This window comes from Narcine bancroftii, chromosome 5 (assembly GCF_036971445.1).
Source record: "Narcine bancroftii isolate sNarBan1 chromosome 5, sNarBan1.hap1, whole genome shotgun sequence".
NCBI classification, from domain to species: Eukaryota; Metazoa; Chordata; class Chondrichthyes; order Torpediniformes; family Narcinidae; genus Narcine; species Narcine bancroftii.
In genome coordinates this window covers 218,843,793-218,870,359 of record NC_091473.1, presented here as the reverse complement: position 1 = coordinate 218,870,359, position 26,567 = coordinate 218,843,793, and the positions used below count along the sequence as shown (strand labels likewise).

Sequence of the window (26,567 nt, the reverse complement as noted above, 5' to 3'; positions counted from 1 at the left end):
TCCAATGAACTGATGGGAAAATGACCAAGGAGACCATCTAGAGGTTATTTATCCTCAAAGGTGCTTGGAGAGCAAGCAGAGGGAACTGAGCCAACTCCACACTGATCTGAAGCAAATCCTCCTCCTGCAGTTTAGAGGGGTGGAAGTGAGAGAGGAACTCAAAGGTGAAGAGCTGGCAAGCTGTGCTTTTCACCTCTGAGTCCTCCAAGATCATCTGATGCAGAGTTGAAATTGTATTAAACTGCTTTACATGGACATCCATAGTGCAGTCCAAATCAATGGGCTGGGAACAGGTAGCTTCCCCAATAAGTCTGGAGTCGGTCAGGGTTGCCTGCTCTCTCCAGTTTTGTGTGCTGCATTGAGTTCTTTGCTGAATCCATCAAGAAGGGTGAGGGCATAAGAGGAGTAATGTTGCAGGCAGTGGAGGCATCAGGTCAAACCCTCCCTGTACATGGCCAAAATCACCGTCTTCTGTTTAGACACCATAGAGGTCACAGGCTGATCAGCATCTGCAGCCATTTTGAGTCTGCATTGGGTGCCAGGGTAAGCTTAAAGTGTGAGTTTAGGCCCTTTAGTAACTGACTGGTTCACCAACCCCTTCAGTCAGATCAGACTATTGGAGGGTCTGAGGCAAACAACAGAAATTGGTCAGAGTGGATGACAAAGGTCTACCAGAAACTGGGTCTGTGGGCACAGCACTCCCTCTCAATAGCAGAAGAACCTGGTAATGAGGTGCTCCGGTGGTGATGTATATGGCACAGGTGTGGCCAATCCTCTGCACTTCCACTCTGGTGGTCAAGAGTCTCATGTTGAAGTTTATTATCATCCAATTGCACAAGTACAACCTGATGCAACAGTGTTCTCTGGTCCTCTGTGCAAAATGTGCAGGCACACAACCAGATATACACATTTACAACAATCAATACATTAGCAGGAGAAATATAAATACCGGATTCTAAAGTAAATAAATACTGTTTACTCAATATTAGAGTCCTGGATGGTTAGTGTGAGCAGATCCTTCGGTTATTCAGCACTCACTGCTGATGGGAAGAAGCTGTTTCTCAGCTTGGCTCTGATACTCCTGTATCTTTCCTAACAGGAGTATTTGAAAGTCACTATATGCAGGGGGTGGGGGTGCCTGAGGTCCTTAACAATTTTGCACACCCTCTTCAGACAATGATCACATTGAGTGGGGAGGGAGACCCCAGTAATCCTCTCTATCACTCTTATGGTCCTGTGGCTAGAATTCCAATCCAATTCTCTACCGCAACTGTAGCACACTGTGATGCAGCCAGGCAGGACACTCAGACCTCTTGTAGGATGAACGTGATGTTGACCGGTAGCCTTGCCCACTTCAGTCTTCGCAGGAAGTAAAGTAGCTGTTTAGCCTTCCTGACAAGTGAGGAGATGTGTGCCCATGATAGATCACTTGTTAAATGGACTTCAAGCTATTTGTGGTCCATTAAAGCAAATGTGCAAATTAGAAGCATGAGGAGGCAATGTAGGCCCCTGTTTCTGGTTGACTACAGCTGATTTCAACTCCGCATTCCTGTCTTCAGTGTGGTAATCTTTTATCCCCTTGCCTTCCAAGTATCTACCTACCTCTGCCTTAATATCAAAGACACCCTTTGAGAAACATTTTTGTTAAGTCTGATTCAAATTGGTGATTACTTTTAATGAGTGTGCCCGAGTTTGAGCTTTTCCTGCATAAAGAGACATCCTTTCTATCTTCACCTTGTCAAGACTGCTCAGCATGGTTGACAATACTGTTAAGTAGAAAATTAATGTAACAATATACAGTAATAGAAATGTATGGATATGATATTAAGGATGCAGGAAACTTTCACTGCTTTTCCTTTTGTAAATAATTTATAGTGAATAAAGTATCTTGTGGGGGGGGGGGAAACACTCATCATTGTGTAAATTTTAAACAGGTCCCTTAATGTTTGAATCTGGCACAAAGATCAAAGTATTTTACACTTTTACTGTAAAAATAAATAATACATGGGGTGGAAGAGGGTGAGGATAGGACTGCTAACCAAGTGGCAGAGTAAAATAATTTTTATTCTACTTCACAACTTCATGACTTAACATCGAAGAGATAAACTTTTACTGCTATGATAAGTTGCTTTAAAACCAAGCAGAACTTTGAGATTATAACAATGAACGGAGTTTGCTACTGAAACATCAAAAGAGGATCAATAGATGTTGTGGAGGGTTTGTGGTCACTGAATTATATCACATCAGCATGGATTGTAGTGACTTCCTCACTGTGGCCATCTCCTGCTGTTGCTGCATGTTTAATCAAAGAGAGGGTGTGTTACAATCAATTTCAAATTGCATCTGAAAGATACTAAACCATATTGCATCTTAAAGAATTGATCATATGCACACTCTATTTATCAACGATTTCTATTAACTGGATGTGGAAGGACATTTTAAATGAATGGCAAAGTGACACCTCTGAGTGCTAATGCTGTCCGTGTTGAGTTTGCATGTCCTTCCTCCTGACATCCTGAAGACATGCAGGTTGGGAGGTTAGTTGACTCCTATAAATTGCCCCTAGTTGTGTAGGTGTGATAGTACAGATCTATCACCAATGTACATAGTGTATATAGTTACTGTATCTAGACTGTGCTTACAGCGATTGGCTGAGAGCTAAGTCACACCTATTGTTTGGGCCTTAAAGGGTTGTGTCCCTAGCCAGGTCGGCCACCTGTGAAGAGCTCCGGTCTTTTGCTAATAAAAGCCTTGGTTTGGATCAACAAGTCTTTGGTTCTTTTGACGAGCTCTACAGTAGGTGAGTGGGAGAATTCTGGGGAATTGATGGAACGAGGAGTGAAAATTAGTGGAGGCAATTACTTTATACGCCGGCATAGTCTCAACAGCCAAGGTGACCTCTGTTGGAAAGAAATGTGCAATGGTTTTTGTATGATGTTGACCTTGTTTTCCAGATGGGAAATCCATTCTTCAGCTTGTGATGAATGAAACTTAGCTCAATTGCAGTAGTCCCAATTTGCAGAGAAAGTTGGGAGTTGTATTTATGTTAATTTCAACTATCCAAATTTACTTTTCCTTCATTTATTTTCAGCCTCTTTTTAAAAAGTTAAAGAATGTTTATTCAGATTTTTGGAACACTAAATGTTTATGGATGTCAAAGATATACACAAACATTCAAAAGCCACAACACTGTCCACCTGGGAATGCAGCTCCTGTGTTGTACCAAAGGCCAGGCCAGAATAAGTTACATGGAGCAAGGGTAATCAGTCTACTTACATGGAGAAAAATGTAAGAGGCTACAGTGCCCTTCATAATGTTTGAGTCAAAAACACACTTTTTTCCTTTATTTGCCCTGTGCTCCACAGTTTTAAATCTGTTATCAAACAATCATGTGATTAAATTGTACATTCCAGATTTTATTCAAGGTTATCTGTTACATTTTGGTTTGGCTATGTCAAAATTATAGCACTTTTTATACATAGTTCCCCCATTTCAGGGCACCATAATGTTTGGGGTATTTGGCTTCACAGGTGTTTGAGAGTACTGTAAGGTAAAACATCATGAGATGGGAATGTGTAGGGAGTTACCCTGTACAGGGCAGTAACAAGAAGGGGAGGTGTCCTTGTACTCCTGTTAGGTAAAACATCATGAGATGGGACCGGAGAAGGAGTCACCCAGTACTAAGGAGTAACAGAATGCATCCTTGTACTTACAAGATAAGAGAGACATTGATGGATTGAGAGGCAGGAAGCTAGCAGGGAAAGGATAGCAACAGTTTTAGTCATTGGACAAGTAATGATATGATGATGTTCTAAGCATGTATCCAAGGGTATAAAAAATCACCATTTTGCTGATAACGGCAGAATGCATTCTCCGACTAACCTGGTTGGTCGCAAGTGTTACAATCCGGTAATAAAGAACAAAGAACCCTGATTTCGACTCAGCCTGGTGTTTGTCTCACTCATTCATGAACAAAGCAGACCTAACAGTACTCAGGTATATTTAATTGCTTCAGGTGTAAGAGAGCTAGGGTTGCCGCTCAGCTTTTCATCACCTTTGGAGTCTGTAGATGGCATTTTTCAACTCAAGGACCAGAGTGTTGCCAATGTAAGTCAAAGAAGCCGTTATGAGGCTGAATAAACAAGAATAAAACAGTAAGAGATATCGCTCAAACCTTAAGATTACTAAAATCAACTGTTTAGAATTTTAAAAAGGTAGAGTGCACTGGTGAGCTCAGTAACCGCAAAGGGGCTGGTCGGCCAAGGAAGATCTCCACTACTGATGACAAGAAGAATTCTCATAATGAAGAAAAATCCCCAAATGCCTGTCTGGCAGATCAGAAACACTCTTCAGGAGACAGGTGTGAATGTATCAATGACTACTGTTCACAAAAGACAATAAACAGAAATACAGAGGCTGCACTGCAAGATATAAATCACTAGTTAGCCACAGAAACAGGATGGCCAGATTACAGTTTGCCAAGAAGTATTTAAGAGCCTGTAGAATTCTGGAAAAAGGTCTTGAGACTAAGATTAACCTATATCAGAGTGATGGCAAGAGTAAAGTGTGGAGGTGTAAAGGAACTGCCCAAGATCCAAAGCGTACCACTTCATCTGTGAAACATGGTGGTGGAGATGTTATGGCCTGGGCACCTATGGGTGCCACAAGTTCTAGTGCATTTATCTTCCTTGATGTAACTGCTGATGGCAGTAGCAAAATTAATTCTGAGGTGTACAGAAACATCTGCTCAAGTTCGAGTAAATGCCTTCAAACTCATTGGACAGCAAGACAATGATGCCAAACATAGTGCTAAACACTTGAATGGCTGTCAGTCACCGATGTAAATCCAATTGATCATGCCTTCCATATGCTGAAGAGAAAACTCGAGGGGACAAGCCCCAAAACAAGGAACTGAAGATGGCTGCAGTAGAGGCCTGGCAGAGCATTACCAGAGATGATAGTTAGGATCTGTGAATCACCAGCATTGCATGCAAGAAAGTAATAAACATGACTGATACATACCATTACTATGTTCTAAATCTAATGGTGCCCTGAAATGAGGGAATTATGTATAAAAAAGAGCTATCATTACTACATGGTCAAACAAAAATGTAGACAAGTAACTGTGAATAAAATCTGAAAGTACACTTTAATCACATGAATTGTTTGATTCCAAATTTAAAACAGTGGAGCACAGGGCAAATAAAGGAAAAAAAGGTGTCTTTGTCCCAAATATTATGGAGGGCACTGTCAGAGGGGAAGGGAAGGTGCAGTAGGAGAACAGTAGATCATAAAATGAAGCAAAGGGGGTAGAGAGCTAAAGAAAGGAAGATGTGGATGATAGGTAGGTAAAGAGGGCGGGGATGGAAAAAGAAAGAGATGGAAATGGGGTCAGAGGAATTAGGCAAAGCATGGAAGGGGTAACAAAAATAATGGGGGAGGTTGCTATAAATTGGAGGTCAATCTTGCAGCTTCTCAATATCAAAAGCCAACAAGAACTGTTCACTTCAATAAAGAGTCCTGTGCTGAAAAGTTGATATTCATGGATGCTGCTTGATCTGTTGAGTCCCTCAAGCTGTCTATTGCTTGCTCAAGAATTGTTCACTGGTATTTCACAAGAGGTTTATTGCTTCATATGTCCTCATACTCCCTGCTGCAGCGTTACTTACACTGGTGTGTGTTAGGAACTGCTGCATTCGGTTATCAAATAGGGGATGTTGAATAGAGAATAATAGAAGCGTACACCATGCTAGCTTTCAAGAATTAGGTAAGTGACAAGAGGGGGAAAAAAATTTCATGCTAAAGGGCTGTGAAGCAAGTCTACAGTAATTGAATAATTTAACCCAGCACAAAACACACTCCATGAACCTGAGGACTGCTTCCTACACTGTTTCATTCTAGATTTGACCTCCATGTGACAATTGCAGGACCACATGACAGTCCATAGGATGCCTTCTCACTATTGACATCAAAGAATGTTGCACTACTTACTGTATCCATTAGAATCCTTTTCTGAAAAAGGGCCATCTCCTTGCGAAGCTCACTCTGCACAGCTGTCTGTTGCTCTGTGTGACTCTTCTCCAGATCCTCTAAATTCTGGAAGCAATATTGAGTATTGTTATTTCATCTCCATATCAACATAATTCAACACGAAAGTCACACTGAGCAGATGATACATGAGAAATAAAATAACAATCAAAAGATGCCCAAGGCAAACCAGGCATGAAACAAATGAGTTTCAAGAAACAAGCTCAGTACCGAAATATTAGTTACCCTTTATTTCCCAGGTTGGAGGTGTGCATGACCTGTTCAGTTCCTCTAGCAGGTTTTTGTCCACCTCTCAACCCCAGCATCTGCAAACTTTCTTGTATAATTACATGAAACAGAACTTACACAAGCCAGACATCATATAGCACAGTTCATGCACAGGACCAGGCATGGAGCAGACAATACAGGTGACAGATGTTGAAGGACATAGATCACACATGTCAAACTCTGGCCCGTGGGCCACATTTGGCCCGCGATATAATTATATTTGGCCCGCAAGATCATTTCAAAAATGTATTAGAGGTGGCCCGCCCTGCAGCGAGGGCCGATGCTGTTTTTTGGTAATGTCACCCCCACCATCCTCCCCCTTCATTGCACATCCTTCCCCATTGTAACACGAGAAATTGTAACACGAGAAGTCTGTCGATGTCATCAGCCGGCAAGCCAGTTGGAAGGCTCCCCGCACAACCAGTCACTTCTCCCACCTGTCGAGCGGTGCGGCGGATGGGCAAGCGCCTGTGATTTTCTGTCGGCGCGACGGGCATGGCAGGCTGCGCATGGCCCCCGGGCAGCTCGAGCCCCGTGCGACTGGCACCGGACGGCCCTTCCACAGCACGAGCGCACTTCTCCCGGTCGCCACGGCCTTCAGCGCTTGCACCCGCGCGGACCCCAGGGACGGCTGGTTCGGCTCTGCACGTGAAGAGAGAGATGGTGGCTGTCTGCAAAGGCTGATCGGCAGCGCGCTGGGCCTGAGTGGGTGGGTAAGCAGGGGTGGGCAGAGGGTGTAGGTGAGGAGTAATGGGCAGGGGAAGTTATGGTGGTGCGAGGGGCAGTTAGAGGGAGGGATGAGTAGAAGGAGGGGTGGATAGGGAAGAGGTAAAAGGGGAGGGGCAGGGTGAGTAGGGGAGGGGTGATTAGAGGGTGAGAGACGGATAGAGGGAGGAATAGGTTGAGGGGAGAGGCAGTAGAGGGGCGTGTATAGGATGGGGTGGGTAGAGGCAGAGCGAGTGGAGTGAGGGGTGAGTAGAGGTTGGGTAAAGGACTGGTCAGGTAGAGGGATGGTGGGTCGAGGGTGAATAGAGGCCTAGAGCCTGAGGAGTGAGCAGGAAATGCTGAGTCCTGATGCAGGCCAAAATGGACACAGCCTGTGAATGCTGACTACATCTCCACAGGGACCAAATATGTTTTCCTCAGGTCAAGCAAAGGTTGAACTTGAGCTACCTACTCCTGACCTGTAACATTATCCTCCTAAAGTTATATCCTAAAGTTTAACATTACATATGTTGAAAGAAGAGAAAACATGCAGATGTTGTTGAAAATTTTCAATAAATATTTAGTTTGGCCCTCGACTTAGTCCAAGTTTTTAATTTTGGCCCTCGTGAATTTGAGTTTGACTCCCCTGACATAGATGATCCAGCTGTTGTCTCAGATCAGGCAGCACACAAAACTAAAGATGGACAGAGCAAATAATCTTATGCAGAACAGATAATCTCTGAAGGGTTTGATGTATGGACAGATGATGCAAAGTTTATCTCTTCCTCTGCTATATCTGCTTTTGACAATGCATTGTGTAGGTGATTCACAAAAGAGAACAATGCAGAGAGCAGATGATGCATGGAGCAGAGAACGCAGACAAATTGCTGCATGTATAGACAAAAGAGAGCCCGAGTTTTGCAAAGGAGACTGCATCAATAGCAAGCAAATACACAGATGTTTCATGGAGGCAAAACATATGGAGAAATATTTAATCGAGATGACAAAATCGGGGGGGCGTGGCAAGAATGCGTAGAGAGTAGACGTGTCATCCCTGTCCTCTCTGGTCAGACTTTTAAGTACCCTTTTTTTAACCCGTTATTTTTAATTTTGATTTTTAGTTTGATATTTTGGTGAGCCATTATGGCTGCTGATGTAAAAAAAACTAAATCTCAGTTACAAAAGAAAATACAGTTTTGAAGTGCAGAACGACTTGAAAAAGCCTCGGACCCGATTTCAGCGATCCCCAAGCCTCAACGATCACTGGTGGGGACAAAAGTTAAAGTAACGGCCATTCACCAGTCTCAAGATGGCGCTGGTTTGACCCGCTTTGCGGAGGAAGGAGCGCGCTCCCGAGAAGTTGGGCACGAGCCTGGAGGCTTGTTTCAAAGAATAACCCCGTTAGAAGAGATGGGAGCGTGGAGGAAGAGAACTGTGATGCTAGACACGCAGTCTATAGCAACCGGGGGCTTGAGTAACACTGCTAATTACAGAGAATTCCGTAATTTTATTAAAAAATGGTCTGCGGGGGGTGGGGGTGGGGGGAGGACAGTGATGACCCCCTGAGGAAGTCGGGGGGTCGTCGTTGGGTGTCCAAACACGCAGCAAAATGACTAGAATGCTGCCTTTTGAAGTACAACTTGAAGAGGACTTACCTTACTCTACCACTGTACAGGAAATGGAAGAAGAGCTGGAAGAAAGTGGGTTACATATTGCGGAACTAGATTCTGCATTCCAAATTGCGTCTCAACCTGCTTATACGATGTTTGAAGGTATTGTTTCTTATTTGGATATCATTACTGGTCAATTGAACCAGCTGGTTCAAATGAATACTGATATGAGCTCAGACCTAACTGTGATTAAGGCAGAAGCTAAAGAAAATTGGAAAACTTAAAAAAATTTGAAACTTCCTTTTCTGAATGTAAACAACAGGTACAATCCAATACAGAAACACTAATAAAGGTGGAAAAATTAGTTAAAGATTTAGGAGCCCGGGAAAGAGAATTAACAAAAAAAAATAGACTATTTGGAAAATCAAAGCAGAAGAAATAATGTGAAAATTGAGCATTTGCCAGAAGGTATAGAAGGTCAAGATCCCGTCAAATTTTTTAAAAATTGGATTCCCCACATGTTGGGGGAAGAGTCTTTTCCTGATGAATTGGTATTGGAAAGAGCACATAGAGCTTTAAGAAGAACACCCTTACCTGGTCAATCCCCAAGAGCTGTGATAGTTCGTTGTTTGAACTGTTTGGATAGAGACTTGCAGTTCAAAATGCAAGACAAAGGCAAGCTCCAATGATGGATGGTTCAGAATAGTAAAGTTTTCTTCTACCCTGATTTGAGTCAAGATGTCATGCAGTTAAAGATGTTTTATGGCATAAAGGTTACAAATTTGTTTTTCGTTACCCTGCTGTGTTGAAAATGTTTTATGGAAACTATCAGTCTCAATTCTTTGAGAGTGAGCATGAAGCAATGGTTTTTGCTAATTTGCTACCAGATGTCAGAGGACAAAGAAGAAGTCCACCACTATCTCCTAAAAGAAAATCTGACAGTCTTGGAAATGTGAAAAATAGCAGAAGTGGAAAGAACGGGAATGGAAAGAGTTCATCTACTCTTGAAATTAGTTCACCATCTGGACTGGAATCTCAAGGCTGAATTTTTTTTGTAATATGTTTATAGTTTTGATTGGCTGGCTGGGGAGGAGGGAATTGCACTAATTTCTTTGTTAGTCATCAGTCACTAGTATGTAATCCACACCCAGTTTTTTTTAGGGAGTTACTACCTTTTGGTCATTTTTTTTGTTGTTTTACTTTTTTCTTATTAACGAATATTATTTTTATTTGGAGGGCCTATATATTTTAATTTGGGGATCCTATATATAAACAATTTCTTTTTTTTTCTTTCTTAGTTATTATTAATTTTGTGATTATTTTTGGTATTTAGTAATTGTATTACATATGTCATATTTGAAATTTGCTACTTTTAATGTTCAGGGATTAAACAACCCGATCAAGCGCAAGAGTGTTTTGGCATATATCGAAAAGGTGAAAATTGATATTGCTTTTTTACAGGAGACACATTTGAATGAAAAAGAAAGTATGAAATTGAAGAGCGACTGGGTTGGACATGTTTTTTTTTCTTCATTTAACTCTAAAGCTAAGGGAGTAGCAATTTTGATACATAAAAATTTATCTTTTCAATTACAATCAATGGAAATGAATGCAGGACGTATTCTTAAATTGAATTGTAAGATTTTTAATGAATTTTGGACTTTACTCAACATTTATGCACCGAATGTGGATGATGAAGCATTTATTTCGGATGTATTTTTGCTTCTGGGACAAGCTAATGAAAATGTTCTGGTTGGAGGAGATTTAACTGTGTTTTGGAATCTTTATTAGATAAATTTCCAAAAAATGTTAAAAAATCCAAAATGACAAATCAAATTTGAGCTTTGACGAAAGATCTTAATTTAGTGGACATTTGGCAATGTCTCAACTCAACAGAGAAGGATTTCTCTTTTTATTCATTTAGACATGAATCCTTTTCTAGAATTGATTTTTTTTTAGTATCAGCACATTTACAGGGGAAAATATTGCAAGCTGAATATAAAAGTCGGATAATTTCAGATCATTCCTTGTTGTATTTTACTTGTGAGAGTTCTGAAAAAGTTCGTGCAGCTTCTCGTTGGAGATTCAATACGATGTAGTTAAAAAAAGCGGAATTTATTGAATTTTTTAAAAAACAAATCAATTTCTTCTTGAAAGAGAATGTTAACTCCGTTCAGAGTAAATTTATATTGTGGGATGCTATGAAAGCTTACTTGAGAGGGCAAATAATTAGTTACACCTCTAAGGTTAAAAAGAATTATTCGACCGAGAGCCTTGAATTAGAGAAACCGATTGATGAATTAGAAAAGGAATTTCAGAGAGATGTGACAGAAAACCAGAAGGTAGAGTTGTCTAGATTGAAATTGAAATATGTTGCAATCTTATCAATTTGAATGCTTGATTAATAGATCTAAACAACAGTATTATGAATGGGGTTAGAAAGCACATAAAGTACTTGCATGGCATTAAAGAAAGAACAGGTATCAAGGGTTATTAATTCAGTCAGACAAAATCCGATTGTTACTTACAAATCTTGTGAGATTAATGATGTTTTATTAATTTTATAAGAAATTATATACTTCTTTTTTTTAAACTTTATTTATTCATTCGAAATACAGATAGTAAATAACATATACAACAATAAACCAAAAACATGAACGTTATATTTTATAGAAAAAAAACAAAAAAAGAAAGGAAAAAAAAGAACCCCCCTCCCCCTCTTCAACCAGCTCTCCTAAGGAGAGTCATAAAGAAAGGAAGAAAATAAATTAAGGAAAAATTAAACATACATATTAAAATCTAATCAACATAAATCAAAATGTAACTATACTGAATATAACAACCACTTACTAATAAAAAAGCTATAGTTATCACAAAAAACATATGTAATTTTTTCCATTATTAAACAATTATTGATCTATTGATCAATGTCGTCTCATTATGCCATCTATTAACATCAATCATATTAGTATCTTTCCACATACTAACAATACATTTTTTCTCTACAAATAATGCTAAATATACAAAAGCAAGTTGAAATTTATCTAAACCCAAACCTTTCAGAGGTTGCAAACTGCCCAATAAAGATACTATCAGATCTAAAAGTATTTTAATCTTATACAAATTTGGATTTATCCCAACTCTTTTTATCCATACCATTCTATAATATTTAATACATGAATGAAATATAACCCTTCTCTGGTACCTTCATAAGAAAAGTCTCGAATTTAATCATTTCAGATAAAATCATATCGCTACCACATACACATTTTACCAAAGATCAAATTTAAAAATAAAGAAACAAAGAATTCTTATCAATACCATTGCTGTCCCTCATCGTTACGCTTAATCAAACTGTTTAAACATTAAAAGTAGCAAACCTCAACTTTAACATATCTACTAATATTACTAAAGACCAATAATATCTTTATATAAAAACTCAAATCATCGTATATAGGCCCTCCAATAGGAGAAAAAAAGTCACAAAGTAAAAGCTAGATAAAATAAAAATTAAAAAAAAGAAAAAAATAATTAACAAACCCCCCTCCCCCCCAAAAAAACTACCAAAAGGTAGTAATCCCTAAACAAAATATAGGTCTGGATCACCCACCAGTGGCTGATGACTAATAGAACCTAGAAGAAATCTCTTCCTTCCCAGCCGAACAAAATAAATCTCAAAATATCATAATTACATAAAAAATAAAATAAGAATAAGAAGATTCTGCTATTCATCCAAAAGGTTCCAAACTCGGAGATCCCATTTCAGAAGAAGTTGGACTCTTTCCATTCCCGTTTTTCCCATTTCTACCATTTCTTCCATTTCCAGAACAACCAGATTTTTCTTTAGGAGACAATGGTGGGCTGTGTCTTTGTCCTCTTACATTAGGCAATGAATCAGCAAAAATCATTGCTTTATGATCATCCTCAAAAAACCGAGATTGATAGTCTCCATGAAACACCTTCAACACTGCCAGAAAGCGAAAAGTACGCCACAAAACTTCTTTAAATGAATTAAATCGACGTCGAAGTTGAATGACCTCTTGACTCAAATCAGGGTAGAAAAAAACTCTGCTATTCTGAATCAATAACGGAGTTTGTTGTTTTCTCGCATTTTGCACCGCCAGTCGAAGTATTGCTTCTCTATCCAAATAATTCAAACATCGAATTATTACAGGTCTCGGTGGTTGACGAGGTAAAGGTGTTCTTCTTAAAGCTCTATGAGCTCTTTCCAGTTCCAAGCCTCCAGAAAAAAATTCTTGCCCTAATACTTGTGGGATCCAATCTGTAAAAAAACAAAGAGGGTCTCGTCCTTCCATACCTTCTGGCAAACCAACAATTTTCACATTATTCCTTCTGCTTTGATTCTCCAAATAGTCTATTTTCCTCTCTAACTCCTTCTCACATTTTCGCAATTCTATTAACGGATTTTTCAACCTTCAACACTTTTTCTGTATTAGAAGCCACTTGTTGTTGACATTCCAAAAAAACAGACTAAAATTTTTTAAAATCTTCACAAGATGCTTCTACACGTGTTTTAACTGTATTCAATTCTGAACTTATCCTTTAAGCCAACTCATTCATTATAGGTTGAATGACAGCATTTAACTGGTTACAGTGTAATTCAGAAAAGCTCAGCCCTGCTTTCTCTAACGTAATGGCAGAACCAGGAAACTGCAGCTCCTGCTGCAACTCAACAACAGGCAGTTTAACAGTCTTACTGCGGGTCTGGACTCCCAGCAACGGCACCCCGACTTCCTCAGGGGGTCGACCCCCGCAGCTCGGCGTTTTTTCAAAAAATCACGGAAAAGGTTGAATTCTTCAGGTTGGAATACTTCCTGAAGCTTTTCAAGCAATGGAGTCGTCTTCCTGCATGCTCCCTCCATTAAAGTTGGCAGGCTGCCAGAATTGGGATCCACCTCATGGGTACACGCACCTTCTTCCAGAGAACGGGTAATTCCAACGCTGTCCTCCCACAGGCAGGCTTTGTAGTTTAAACACTGAAGAAATTAAACCTGAGGCTGTAGCAAGTTGTTTAGGCCCCAAATCTTCAGTACTTCGAAAATGTAACTTCTTCTGCACTTGAGGTTTAATCTTTTTACCATTAATGGCCATAATAATTCCTTAGTACTTTAAACTAAAATTTAAGAAGTTTAAACTTGAAAACAAAGGGTTAAAAAACAGGTACTTAAAAGTCCGGCCAGAGAGGTCGAGATTACATGTCTAGACTCTACGCCATCTTGCCACGCCCCCCCAGAAATTATATACTCCTGAGGAAAAACAGGAGATTGGATCGATTGACTTCTTTTTATCGATGTTGAAATTACCGGTATTAGAAGAAGAAGATATATTGGAGCTGGAGGCTCTTTTTACTGATTTAGAAATTAAATTGGCTATGTTGGAAATGCTGAATGGAAAATCACCTGGTGATGACGGGTTTTCGGTTGAATTTTATAATTTTATAAGGTATTTTATGATCTAGTGTTTGGACATGTGGTACCACAGATTAATGAACATTATGATTTACCTGAATCATGCTCTAGTGCCTTAATTACTGTAATTCCTAAGAAGGATAGAGATCCGTTGAAGATGTCTTCATATAGACCAATTTCTTTGTTAAAGGTAGACTATAAAATAATAGCTAAAGTATTAGCGAATCGATTGGCTAAATTTTTACCTAAGTTGATAAATGTTGATCAAACAGGTTTCATAAAGAATAGATATGCTTCAGATATATTCTTCGAGTGATTAGTTTGATAAATAAATATTGACAGTGCCCTGACCATTCGATGGTGATATCTCTCGATGCAGAAAAGGCTTTGGATAGAGTTGAGTGGAACTTTTTAAAGTTTTAGAGAAATTTAAGTTTGGTCCTTCTTTTATTGGTTGGATTAAAGCTTTATATAATAAACCAATAGTCAGGGTATTGACAAATGGTCAGATATCTGAACCTTTTAAATTAACTTGTTCAACTTGACAAGGTTGTCCTTTGTCTCCAGCTTTGCTTGCGTTAGTAATTGAACCTTTAGCACAGCTGATACGACAAAATACACAGATACAAGGTATGAGAGTTTTAGATGAGGAGTATAAAATTAATCTATTTGCTGACGACGTACTGGAGTATTTAACAAACCCAGCTCAGTCACTTTTACACTTGAAGGAGTGTTTCACACAATATGTCTGGATATAAAGTTAACTGGGGAAAAAAAGTGAAATTTTACCGATAGGTGAAGGAGATTATTCAGTTTATAAGAATATTGTTAAATTGAAGTGGACTGATTGAATTGAATATTTGGGTATAAATGTGGATGTTGATTATCAATCTTTATATTAATTAAATTATGTACCATTGATGAAAAAGATCAAAGCTGATTTGATTAAGTGGAAGGATCTTCCTATAACTTAAATTGGAAGAATAAATACAATTAAAATGAATACCTTTCCACGTATACAATATTTGTTTCAGTCAATTCCGTGTTTACTTAATAAGAATTTTTATGGAAGGGTAAATTTCCGAGAGTAGCTTTGAATAAGTTAACTTGGAAATATGCATTAGGGGGATTACGTTTATCACATTTTCAAAATTATTATGAGGTAGCTCAACTTAAATTTATTAGTTCTCTAATGGATTTGGAACGGCCCCCTAGTTGGGCTAAAATTGAGATGGCAAATATTTTTGAATTTGAAATACATCAATTTTTGTTTCGGTGGAATTTAAATTTATTACAACAATATAATGTGCCTATACTAAAGCATTTAATGAAGTTCTGCAGACCTTGCAAGGTGGGGATGATGTGCAATTCAATTGTTTTTGGAACATTTGTATAAGATTAAAATACTTCTAGACCCGACAATATTTTTGTTGGGTAAGTTGAAGCCTTTGAAAGATTTGGGATTAGATAAATTTCAGATCGCTTTTGTATATTTAGCTTTATCTGCAGCAAAAAGAAATGTATAGCAAGTACATGGAAAAATGCTAATGTGATTGATATTAATAGATGGCATCATGAGATCAAAACTTGTTTGATAATGGAAAAAATCATGTATGTTTTACATGATAATTATTCTCTTTTTTCTTAATAAATGGTCATTATATTCAGAATATTTACATTTAAATTTACTTTGATTAGATTTTAGTAAATATATTTCAGTTTATATTTTAGTTTTTTTTTCTCTTTGGCTCTCCTAAAGAGAGCTGGCTGAGAGGGGGATGGGGGGGGGTTGTTCTTTTTTTTTTCCTTTCTTTTTATATATAAAAGAAAGTTTTTTTATTGTTCACAATATGTACTTTTTTTTTACTGTATGTAATAACCTTGTCGAACGAATAAATAAAATTGTGAAAAAAAGATGACAAAGCACAGAATAGATGATGGAATCTGCAGACCTTCCGATGTGCAAAAGAGAGAATGCAGAAACAAACAATATAGAGAACAGCCCACAATGTGGAATGCAAATTGACCATTTTTAAAATTAGATAATATGGATTGTTCTACAGATCATTTCTGGGTGAAATGCTGGAAAATGCAAAGTTGAAGCAGGCACCTGGTTGTGATCCACAGTTGTAGTTCTGCCCTTTTTCTGGCATCAACTGCACATCACATGATGCTACCTGTTGTGCATTTCCAGCTGTACTAACATAAATTGCACTGTGAACATCATGGAACAGTCTCAGCTAGTTGTAATAAAAATACAATGCTGGAGAAAATCAGGCAGGACAGACAGTGTACTTTATATAACAAAGATACATAGGCAATGTTTCGGGCTTCAGCCCTTCATCGAGGGATGATAAAGAGCCCTTTCACCTGCTAAGTTTCTCCAGCGTTGTCTTTTTACTTCAACCTCTCAAATATTTACACCACCATTTTCCAACTAAATCAGGAGCAAGATACAAGAGGCACAAGTGCTAAGATCGTTGTAAGATATAGTAGAGATTTCTCGAAGATGAGGCTTTGTGGCCTCATCAAGCAGACAGAGAGACCTGAAGGCAAAAGAGACAGACTGCAGATGCTGAAATCTGGAAAAAAAAAATGCAGGATGCTGGGAGAATTCAGCAGGTTTAAGCAGAATCTGTGGAGACAAAATGTACCAGTTGCCACTGCAGGTGGAGACCCTGTATTGGGACTGAGAGGGAAGAAGAAACATTTCCAGTATATAGTAGGATGGATGATGCAGGATGGGGTTAGAGGCTGCTAGGTGATAGTTGTATTCACAGAGAGAGAAAAACAAGCAGCATGGACCTATTAGGAACAGGCAAAGTAGAGTGGTAGAACTAATATTGCTGTGGAGAAGGGGGCAGTCTGCTTTATTACCTTCACAATCATACCAGTTCCTGAAGTAGTGTAATTTTATCTCGCATGACTGAACAAGCAGAGCATCAGCCATGGGTCAGTTGTTAATATTCTTGCCTCTGAGTCAGAAGATCGTGGGTTCACGTTCCACTCCATACTTGATCAAATAACTCTCAGGCTGCACACCAATACAGCAGTGAGGGAATATTAAACAGCTAGCAGGACCACTCTCGACTGAGATATTAAGCCTATCTGTCCTCTCAGGTAGATATAAAAGATCGATATCTCAAATTTTTTTTAAGCTGAATTGATTCTAGCTCTCCCCTTGATGTGCAATGTCCCAGTTAACACCCTCTGTAACTCTGGAAAGCTGGATCATACAGGTTAATATTGCATGTCTAAATAGCAGCCACGATGTTTGCATAAGTGTCAGCTGTATTTGTTGCATTTCTGCCATAGTCAGAAACCACAAGTGGGAACTGACCACAGAGGCAGCTTGTGGGATCAATTTACTGATTGTTCTTTTTCAGGTTGTTGCTACAATACTGACAGTAGTTGCTCTTCAAGTTGTGATAGCCCACAGTGAGTGACCCATCATTTGGCAAAGGACATTAAACTTGCTTCTAGAACTCTGCACAAAGTAGCAGCTTCCAGGAATGAGTGCAGTGATAGGCATTTCTCAGAATGTATATGTGGTGATACAACCACGACACTGGCCACACTAACCAGTCCGTATAAAGACTTGAGTCGGCCCCTTCGAGGGACAGTCAGACGTGGAGCCAGCAAAGATACTAACACTGGTGTACAAAGTTTAAGCTAATTAAAATCTGTTGCGGACTTTGTGTCAGAATCATTTGTACAGCAGCGCTCATGGTGTAGCGCGACTGAGAGCACTCAAGACCAGAGAGAGTACCACATGCTTTTATTCAATAAGAATGGCACATATGGTTTGTGGACTGAACTGGGGTTTTGGCAGGGGTCCAGGGTTTATATCGGGATATGCGGGGGGAGGAGCCAGTCCTAAGAAGATTGCACGAAGAGTGAATTCCCAGTTCACTACACACAGTATAATAATTAAGAAAATTAGCAAAGGTATGCAAAGCAGTGCTAGATGCTGGAGAAAGAAGTAGCAGACCCCTCAATACAATTTTCATACCTCAATGAGGAACAGTCTGCAAGGTACCAATGATTTAGTAAAGTTGTCCAACTTTAGTTGTTTAACCACAACTACAAACTCTGAAAGAGGGACTATCTACAGTATCAGGCAGTAATCAAGATGGTTGTGGCAATGTATTTTTAACCATCTTGATTATTCTAGGTAGGAACTCGGGACATCTGGAATATCTTGCTGTTTGCCATTCACTGCTGACTAAGGAAAGTCATTCTATTAAAAGAGACACAATCATATATTATCTTTAGAAAGGGGAAAGAGAGCATATAAAGTTCTTTCCAACGTTCCCTATATTCTTCAATTAACTCCCTCGATCCCAGTTGCCTATACCTGCTAGATACAGTATAATCCCTTTTTCTTGAATCATACAAGTTTCCCTAATCTTGCCATCTTTAACATTCACCCTTATTGGATTGTACTACCCCAAACTCTTCCTAACTTCCCTTTATAAGACTCCCATTTGTCAGCTATCATTTTCCATGCAAGTATCTGCACCCAATGTACTTTCACCAGATCCATTCTTTTGCTACTGAAATTACCCTCCTCGATTCAAGACCAGAACCTTATCTTTTTTCCCATAACTGGCTTGAAACTTACAGAATTGTAGTTATTATTTCCAAAATGTTCCCAGTTTCATTTCCTCAGGGCTGAATACTCTCCTAATGCTACATTGTCTCAAAAACTTTCCTGAATAAACTTAATGAATTTCATGCCATCCAAGCCCCTTGGAATACTATGCAATACTGGGAAAGTTAACATCCTCCTTTAATCTCATTGCTCTTATACCTTTCTTCAATTGGGCACGGTTAGCTTAGCAGCTAGTGCAACCCTGTCATAGCGCCAGCGACCTGGGTTCAAATCCCGTGCTGTCTGTGAGGAGTTTGTACATCCTTCCCATGTCTGCATCAATTTCCCCTGGGTGCTCAGTTTCCCCCCACCATTCAAAATATTGTGGTGGGGGGGGGTTGGTTATTGGTCAATAGGGTGGAATTAGGCAGTACAGGCTCGTGGGCCGAAAAGGCCTGTTACTGTACTGTATGTCTAAATCTAAAATCTAAATCTGATCCCCTAATTTCTGGTTTAGTATCACTCCAGAAAATACATTGCCATTATCCTATCCATAAATTTTACCCATGAGGTCTCATTGGACAATCCCTCCAGGATCTCCTCTGAGTAGGACAACTTCCCCGATCAGTAGTGCAACTCTTGTCTTCTTCTGCATTCCCCTCTGTCAGGTGTGAAATGTCTATATCCAGACACATTAACTGCCTACCCTTCCTTCCCTTAATCACATTTCTGTGACTGCAATAATACCATAATTCCAATTCACTTGACTTATCTTTGAAGGTCCTTGCATTAAAGTAAATGCAGTTGAGGATGCCAGCGCCCCACATTCACTAACCTGACTCTATCTGCTCTGCCCCTGGAATTTGTTTAATTTATCCTCAAATATTTTCTCTCCACCTGCTGCCCTTTCACCATGTTTTCCCTGTCAAATTAGTTTAAAACCTTTCAAGTACTGTGAGCAAATCTCCCTCCAAGGATATTGATTCCCCTCCAGCTTGGTGTAACCTGTCCTTCTTGTACAGATCCCACCTACCCGAGAAGCAATCCAAATGATCCAAGCATCTACAGCCCTCTCTCCTGTACCAGCTCTTTTGTTATGCAATCTTCTGTCTTATCTTTTTACTTCTATCCTCAGTAGAACATGGGATAGGGACGAATCTTAAGATTACAACTCTAGAGATCCTTTTATATTTTCTATGTATTTCCCAATAATTTTTCTGCGTTTTTTTCCTCCGCCTCCTTTCTGCTCTAATGTGGTCTGAAAACAGAGGCTCTGCAACTTGTCCAAACTGACCATCCATACCAGCCCTCCCTGTTTGTGCTTGGTTCATATCCCTCTAAGCCAGTGGTTCAAAATTTTTTCAGGCTGTCACCCCCTTGGCTCCCAGGCCACATCCATAGTGCCCTAACAGGCCTTTTCTTGGTATTAGGTCTACCACAAATTTCAAACAACAACTAATCTAACACTATATACAAAAGTATGTAATTCACAAATAAAACTTCGTAAACCAATTTATTTAGCAATATGAAAGGGTAAATTTATATCTCAACTGTAACTGTGTTGTCTTTGGGCTGTCGGGAGCTCAATGGACAGGTGGTTGGGGCAAGGATCCACAATTGGGCTATTGGGAACGATGGGCGGGCGGTCGGGGTGAGGATCAGCTGTCGGATCCTGGTTGACAGAAGGTTGGAGTGAGGATCAGCCATCGGGAATTTGATGGCCGGGTGGCCGGGGCGAGTATCCGCGATCGGGCCATCGGACCTTGACAGGAAGGCAACCGGGGTGAGAATCTGCGATTGGGCCATGGGAGCTTGACAGGTGGGTGCCCAGGGCAAAGAACGGCCGTCGGGCACTGGGCAGGCGGCCAGGGCCAAAAATAGGTGGGGGTGGGGGGGTCAGTGTATTTATATGTACTTTAAATGTACATTACAACCTGAAGATAATTTCAAATTCTTATAAACCTGGAGCCTTGGGCCTAGCAGACGTGAATGTGGTCGTGTCCTGTCCAGAGCATGTCGTCAAGAAACAAACAAACATTCGCTGCCCATTTGGATCTTTCCACCGCCTCCAGGGGAACGGCAGTGCCCACTTTGGGAATCCCTACACTAAGTACATCCTATCCATGTAACTGTATTTGGTTAATTGTGATTGAATGCTTGTTATCCTGCTACTCTATACAAAGAATTATATTTTTGTTTGTCTTGTAGCTGTAGGCCTTTTTCTTCTGCCATTCTTGATACAAACCTTTATCCTCTTTATCCTTTTTTCATTCATATTTCTCATGACATAGGGGTATTCAACCCACTGAGTCTATTGGCAGATCTTGGAGAAATCCCTATAACCTATTTTCTCTCACCCTCCCAAGAGGTCCACTCTGATTTTCCAACCTCCCATCTAATGATTGCCAATTAACATTATTGCATCTTTGGGATATAGAGGATGTGGGAGGAACTCACAAGGTCATAGGGAGAATGTGCAAACTCCACAAAGAGAGCATCGGAGCTCAATATTGAACCCAGGTTACTGGAGCTATACCTGCTGCAATCCCCTTAAATATTTTATATCCTACACATGTTCAATTAATGGTCCTAATCTTTTTTTTCCTGCAAACCCTGCCTCAATAATTCCTAGTAAAACACATAAATGCTGGAGGAACTCTGCAGATCTTGGAGCATCTATAGGTCAAGATATATTACCATCATTTCGGACTACATCGGTTTTTTTTACTACAATATCAGTGTCTGCAGATTTTTGTGTTTCACTGAGTAATTCCTACTATATCCGGTTCTTCCCATCAAATGATTGACTAGATTCCCTTGATTATGAATATAGAGAATCATGCTGAACATTTTTAATAGGGACTTCCTTCCGTATTATCTTTTCACCCTAATTTTTTTTAGCTCTCCTGATGTCAATGTCCTCCTTTATTTTGTTATATGTTATCCTTTTGTTCTCCCTTGTCTAACTTACTTGGCTTTATCACCTCCTTCACTAGCTTTACTGCCAGCATATGAGACCCATTGTTACAATGTCAGAACTGTAGCCAGTGTTCCACAAAAAAAAAGAACCTTTCCCACATCAGCCTTTCAGCTATAATGCTGATTTTTCCTGATCTGGATCCCAATTTGATCTACAGTGATTCTCTATTACCACAGTTACAACTTCAAACGTGATACTAAGCAACGGCCAGTGCACGTAGGGCTGGGATCAGGAGAGAAACAGACAAGCAAAATAATCAACACTTTCAATTAATATTATTTTGGATTGGCTTTCATTTATCATTTTTTTAAATTAATCATCACACCTCCTTTAGGATTTACCTTCAGGAATTGGTCAAACAACTGTTTGATGCTCTTCAGCCTTTGTCCCTGCACCACTCTCATCTGTTGAAAAAGCTTCTGTTGTTGTCTAAACAGATTCTGCAGGAGAAATTAATCAAGTAATTTATATCCCTTTGATGGATTTTTTTTTCAAGCAGTATGAATACTCAGGATCTTGACAACATCAGGCCCAGCTCTGCAGGAAGTCACAATGTCTTTCCAGTCCTGGGGATCCCTGAGGTTACCCACCAGCCCTGTTGTGCAGCTCTTTGGATCAAAACTTATTCTCCTCCCGTCAATAAAAGATCTTACTCCTCAAAATTTATTTTTCACTAAGAATCAGAGTTACACAGCTTAGGAAATGGTCCATCAAACTAACTTGTCTATACCAATGAAGTTGCCCATCTGAGTTGCTCCCACTTGGCTGCTCATGGCTCATACCTCTCTAACCCTTTCCTATCCAGGTACCTGTCCAATGGGCTTTTAAACGTTCTAATTGTATGTGCCTCTACCACTTCCTCTAGCAGTTCATTTCATTTACCTATCACACTGTGTGGAAAAAGTTGTTCACCCTCCCCCCCCCCCCCCCCCACCTTGGCCCTCTAGTTTTAGGCTATGCCCCTTGTGATTTTGTAAACCTCTGTGTGGTCACCCCCTCAGCTTGCATTGAGGCTTAGTCTACACAATACCAACCCCACCGCCACAAAGTAAACTGTTCTGGTGATGGAGCTGGACTCCTTGTGAACCAATTACCATTATCCAACCAAACTGGCGGGCCTTTTGCTGTCAGATACTGGTTGGACTTGCACTCCTGACCATGGCAGAATTCAATTGACTGAAGCATTAGCTGGGAAAACTCTCCATCCATGATTGATTCTCATTTCAAAGATCAGCAAGGTAACTTGAAACTGTACTTCGTTCATTGTGAAGCAAGTTTTTAATCACATAGTCTAATGAGCGTCTCAGGGCAATGACCTTATTGTGATTTATGGTGTGAAAAATAAAAAATTTTAAAAAAAAAAAAAATGTCACAAACACCAGATTTACCTCAAAATGTGGTAATTTCATTTCTAAGACCAATTTGGATTCATTCCTCTGCTAGCAAGAGCACACTAAATTTAAAAAAAACTCCAATGGTTCTGATGGAAAGTGGGGTTCAAATTATAATGAGCAGCCAATGAAGTTGGCAATGTGTACTACTTGCTCTATTTTTGGGGCTACGTAGCACCCTACCTCTGAAATATTTCCCATTCTCCCCCCCTGCCCCCCGCATATTCTCACTCCTGACTACACAAGCCTCACAACTAACATATGATTTCTCTCCATGGTGAATATGAATTTGTCTTGGTGCTAAACAAGGGACACTAAATGAAGATTTTGCAATGTTTCTATTGGAAAATTAAGTTTAGCAAAGTTCAAAGTTCAGATTTATTGTCAGAGTACATACATTATATCACATACAACCTTGAGGTTCTTTCCTGTAGGCCAGGCAGGATTTCTACTTGTCAGTAGTGCAAAAAAAATGCACTCATATATAAAAAGAAAGAAATGTAAACAAGAAGGCAATGCAAACAAACTGCAATATAGAAATAAATGTTCAATAATAAATAATGTCCAAAGACTCCTTAATTGAGTTATTGAGGAGTTATGGTAGCAGCTGTTCCTGAATCTGGTGGTATGAGTCTTGTGCCACCGATACTCCATTCCTGCTGGCAGCAGTGAGAACAGAGCTTCAGGAAGTTGATGGCCAGATACTATTTTAATTACTGAATACTATTTTTCATTGTTCATATTCAATTATAAATGGCTTGTTCAGTCCTATGTAACATTGTGGAGATCTTACAAATGTACAAATCAGTGGGTTAACTTGAAGATGAAGTACTAATATTCAAGACATACTTCCATCTTCTCTTCTTGGTCTTTGGCCTTTTGAATATCTTTCTCCCATTGCTGGAAAATTCCAGTGAACTGCTTACAGTAGTCATCAGATAGCTTTTGTCTAAATAAATAAAACAAATGAGTAGAAAATTACAGCATGGACAAGGACCTGTGACTAATGTGTCCTAAAACAGAACCTCTCCCTATCAACATCACTCACTGCCATCTCATCCATCAGGAGACAAAAAGATTTCACACCTGAAATGCTGACCAATCTTTCTCTAGCTAATGTTGCTTTTTCCCATTAAAGTTCTTTGAGATGATTGTTTTTGCTCCCATTATCAGGCATAGCTTCTAGAAAATGAGCATGGAATCAAAATTCTGTGCAGGTCAACAGATTACAGAACAGCACAAAACCATGTTCTTTTCAACTAAAGATTTGGGATGGATTGTGCAATAGGATTCAGGTGACCTCCCAGTATTAATCATTGCTCATAAGCATGTACCCCAGACCTCTTGCCTCCAGACAAAATGCAAAGCTCCAATGCTGGGATATTACATCCAAAAACACAAGAGGTGGAAGCACTGACCAATCACACAGTTCAGGCTAAAACTACTATTTTATTATTGATACTGAAATAACATAACATTGATGAATCAACAATGATATAATAGAGTTTATTTTAAAAGGTTGATAAATGATTAAAGTCCAGAGCTGTAACCTTTTTTAGCTGGACACATACCTACTCTCAGGTTTCAGGAAGGAAGAACTTCACAAACTTTACAATTGGTTCATGAGAAAGTGGGATTTCGAATGGCTGCCTGATTCATACTTGAAGACAGACTTGCTCAACTGAGTTCCTGCCCATGTAATCTGAATGCACCACAGCATAGAGATTTGTAGGGGGAAGCAAAAAGACCATGGGATGGATTGGTGGACTGTTCTACAAACAGCTGGCACAGACATCATGGACTGAATGGCCCTTTTTGTTGTAATGAATCCAGCCCTCTCAAATTGGGTAAATGTGTGCTATTTGCCATTTCTCACCCCAAAACACTTCTGCATATAAGGTGGATAATAAAACAGCTTGCTGATAACAAAGAAGCTCACAGGTACAAGGTTTGTAGACTTCCAGCCTTTTATTTTCATGCATGTGTCAACCTCTCCTTTGGTGCCATTTCAATGCATGTTTTGTGGGATTTTTGATTTCGAGCTCTTAATTCCTGATGGCATCTCCGTTCCTTTGTGAGGGTCTTTTAAGATAGGTTGTTTCTCTGAGCCTATTAAATACTTTGTCTAAGGTTTCAGTATCACTTCAAAGTGGTCTGCCTGCCTTACTTAATCAGGATCACAGATGGAAAGATTAACAGTTCCACTGCATCATTTGTGTCATCATTATATCAATAAACCTTTTAAACAGTATCAGCAGTTGGATGTTTTGTGTCATTTCCAAAGCCGGACCATTACTGTGACTCAGTGTTGAAATATTTTCAATTTCACTTTAACTTACAGCTTTCAGAAGGATTTGCATAGTTACATGACATTCTCAAAAATATTGGGGGGATGGGAGCTGATTTCAGAATACGACTTGCAATTTAAAGTGTTTAAAGATATATTACACTATGAGAATATTCTGTCTGTGATTATTTTACGTGCTTCTGCTAATCTTTTTCTTATTATATCTGGTTCACAGCTGTGATTTGAGATAATGTAGCAAGCTATTTGTTAATCAGAGAGCTGATGATACAGCTCGAATGTACAGACAGCAACTAGGAACTGTTCCCACTGCCTTAACTAAAGGAAATGTTGGGGTTCACCAGAAACTCAGTTTGTGGAATGAAATGCTTTTTGCTGGGCATGGAGAAAAAATGAAGAAGCACTCAAGCTGTATTAAATAGTTATATGATTCTTCAGGTAGATATCTTTATTGAAATAGTTTTGAGAAGTCAATAGACAATTAAATGATTGATCAGTTGTCCATTGGCAAATATACCGCTATAAAAATTGCATCTGGAGAAATCTATCAAGAATGTGTCTCCAAGGCTCAACTAATCAATATCACAAGTGGAAAGATTAACAGTGAAGGATGCTGCATTATTTAAAGCAGGTTTGGAGAATTATTCTCAAATCTTTTCTGCTGTCCAAATAGTAATCTCTTTTCAGGATAATTTGGTATAGAATGACTTTTTTGGAAGTGTGATGTCTGGCTTACAATCAATAAACCTGGCCAAAAGATCCACCCAAATATAATTGGGGCATGTTGGCTTGGGAAAGAGTGATGACATACGTTTTATCATCCAGATTTAGAGGATATTGTAGAGCTAGCACTGGCAGTACCCCTCTATTGTTTTGAGATGCCTGCTTCGGATAGTTCAATTCTGAAAAATATTTAAGATGGAAGGGATAGCGCAGTGAACTGGGATTCACTGGAAGCATGTTGTGCTAATGGCTGGCTCCACCCCCATCTGCTCAGATATAACCCCGATTTCTCGCCTGAACCCAGAACCCTTCTGAAGTCTACTGTGAGACCCTTCCCTAAGTTATAAGCTAATAAAAGCATTTGTTTTCCCTCCAATTGTGAGAGCTTTTATTCACACTACAATTTTATTAGCTTATTCCATAAACGATGGAAGCGCTACTCAAGCCAGGAACGCTGCTGACGGACCCTCTGTCCCCCGACGCAGCTGAGGAGTTCACATACTGGCTAGACTGCT

The 26,567-nt window shown here is 39.5% G+C and overlaps 1 protein-coding gene across 13 annotated transcripts in view; it reads right to left on the bottom strand.

The window, feature by feature from the left end:
• Positions 1-2,046: 2,046 nt before the first annotated feature.
• Positions 2,047-26,567, bottom strand: part of sycp3 (synaptonemal complex protein 3) — a 63,030-nt gene continuing 38,509 nt past the window's right edge. For all 13 annotated transcript variants that reach the window (XM_069941289.1, XM_069941277.1, XM_069941281.1 and 10 more), the window contains 4 exons: positions 23,874-23,973; positions 21,975-22,073; positions 5,992-6,096; positions 2,047-2,292 (listed from right to left, as the gene is read on the bottom strand). In XM_069941289.1, coding sequence (XP_069797390.1) covers positions 2,239-2,292; positions 5,992-6,096; positions 21,975-22,073; positions 23,874-23,973 — 358 coding nt within the window. In that variant the 3' untranslated portion in view covers positions 2,047-2,238. The remainder of the gene's footprint in view (positions 2,293-5,991; positions 6,097-21,974; positions 22,074-23,873; positions 23,974-26,567) is intronic.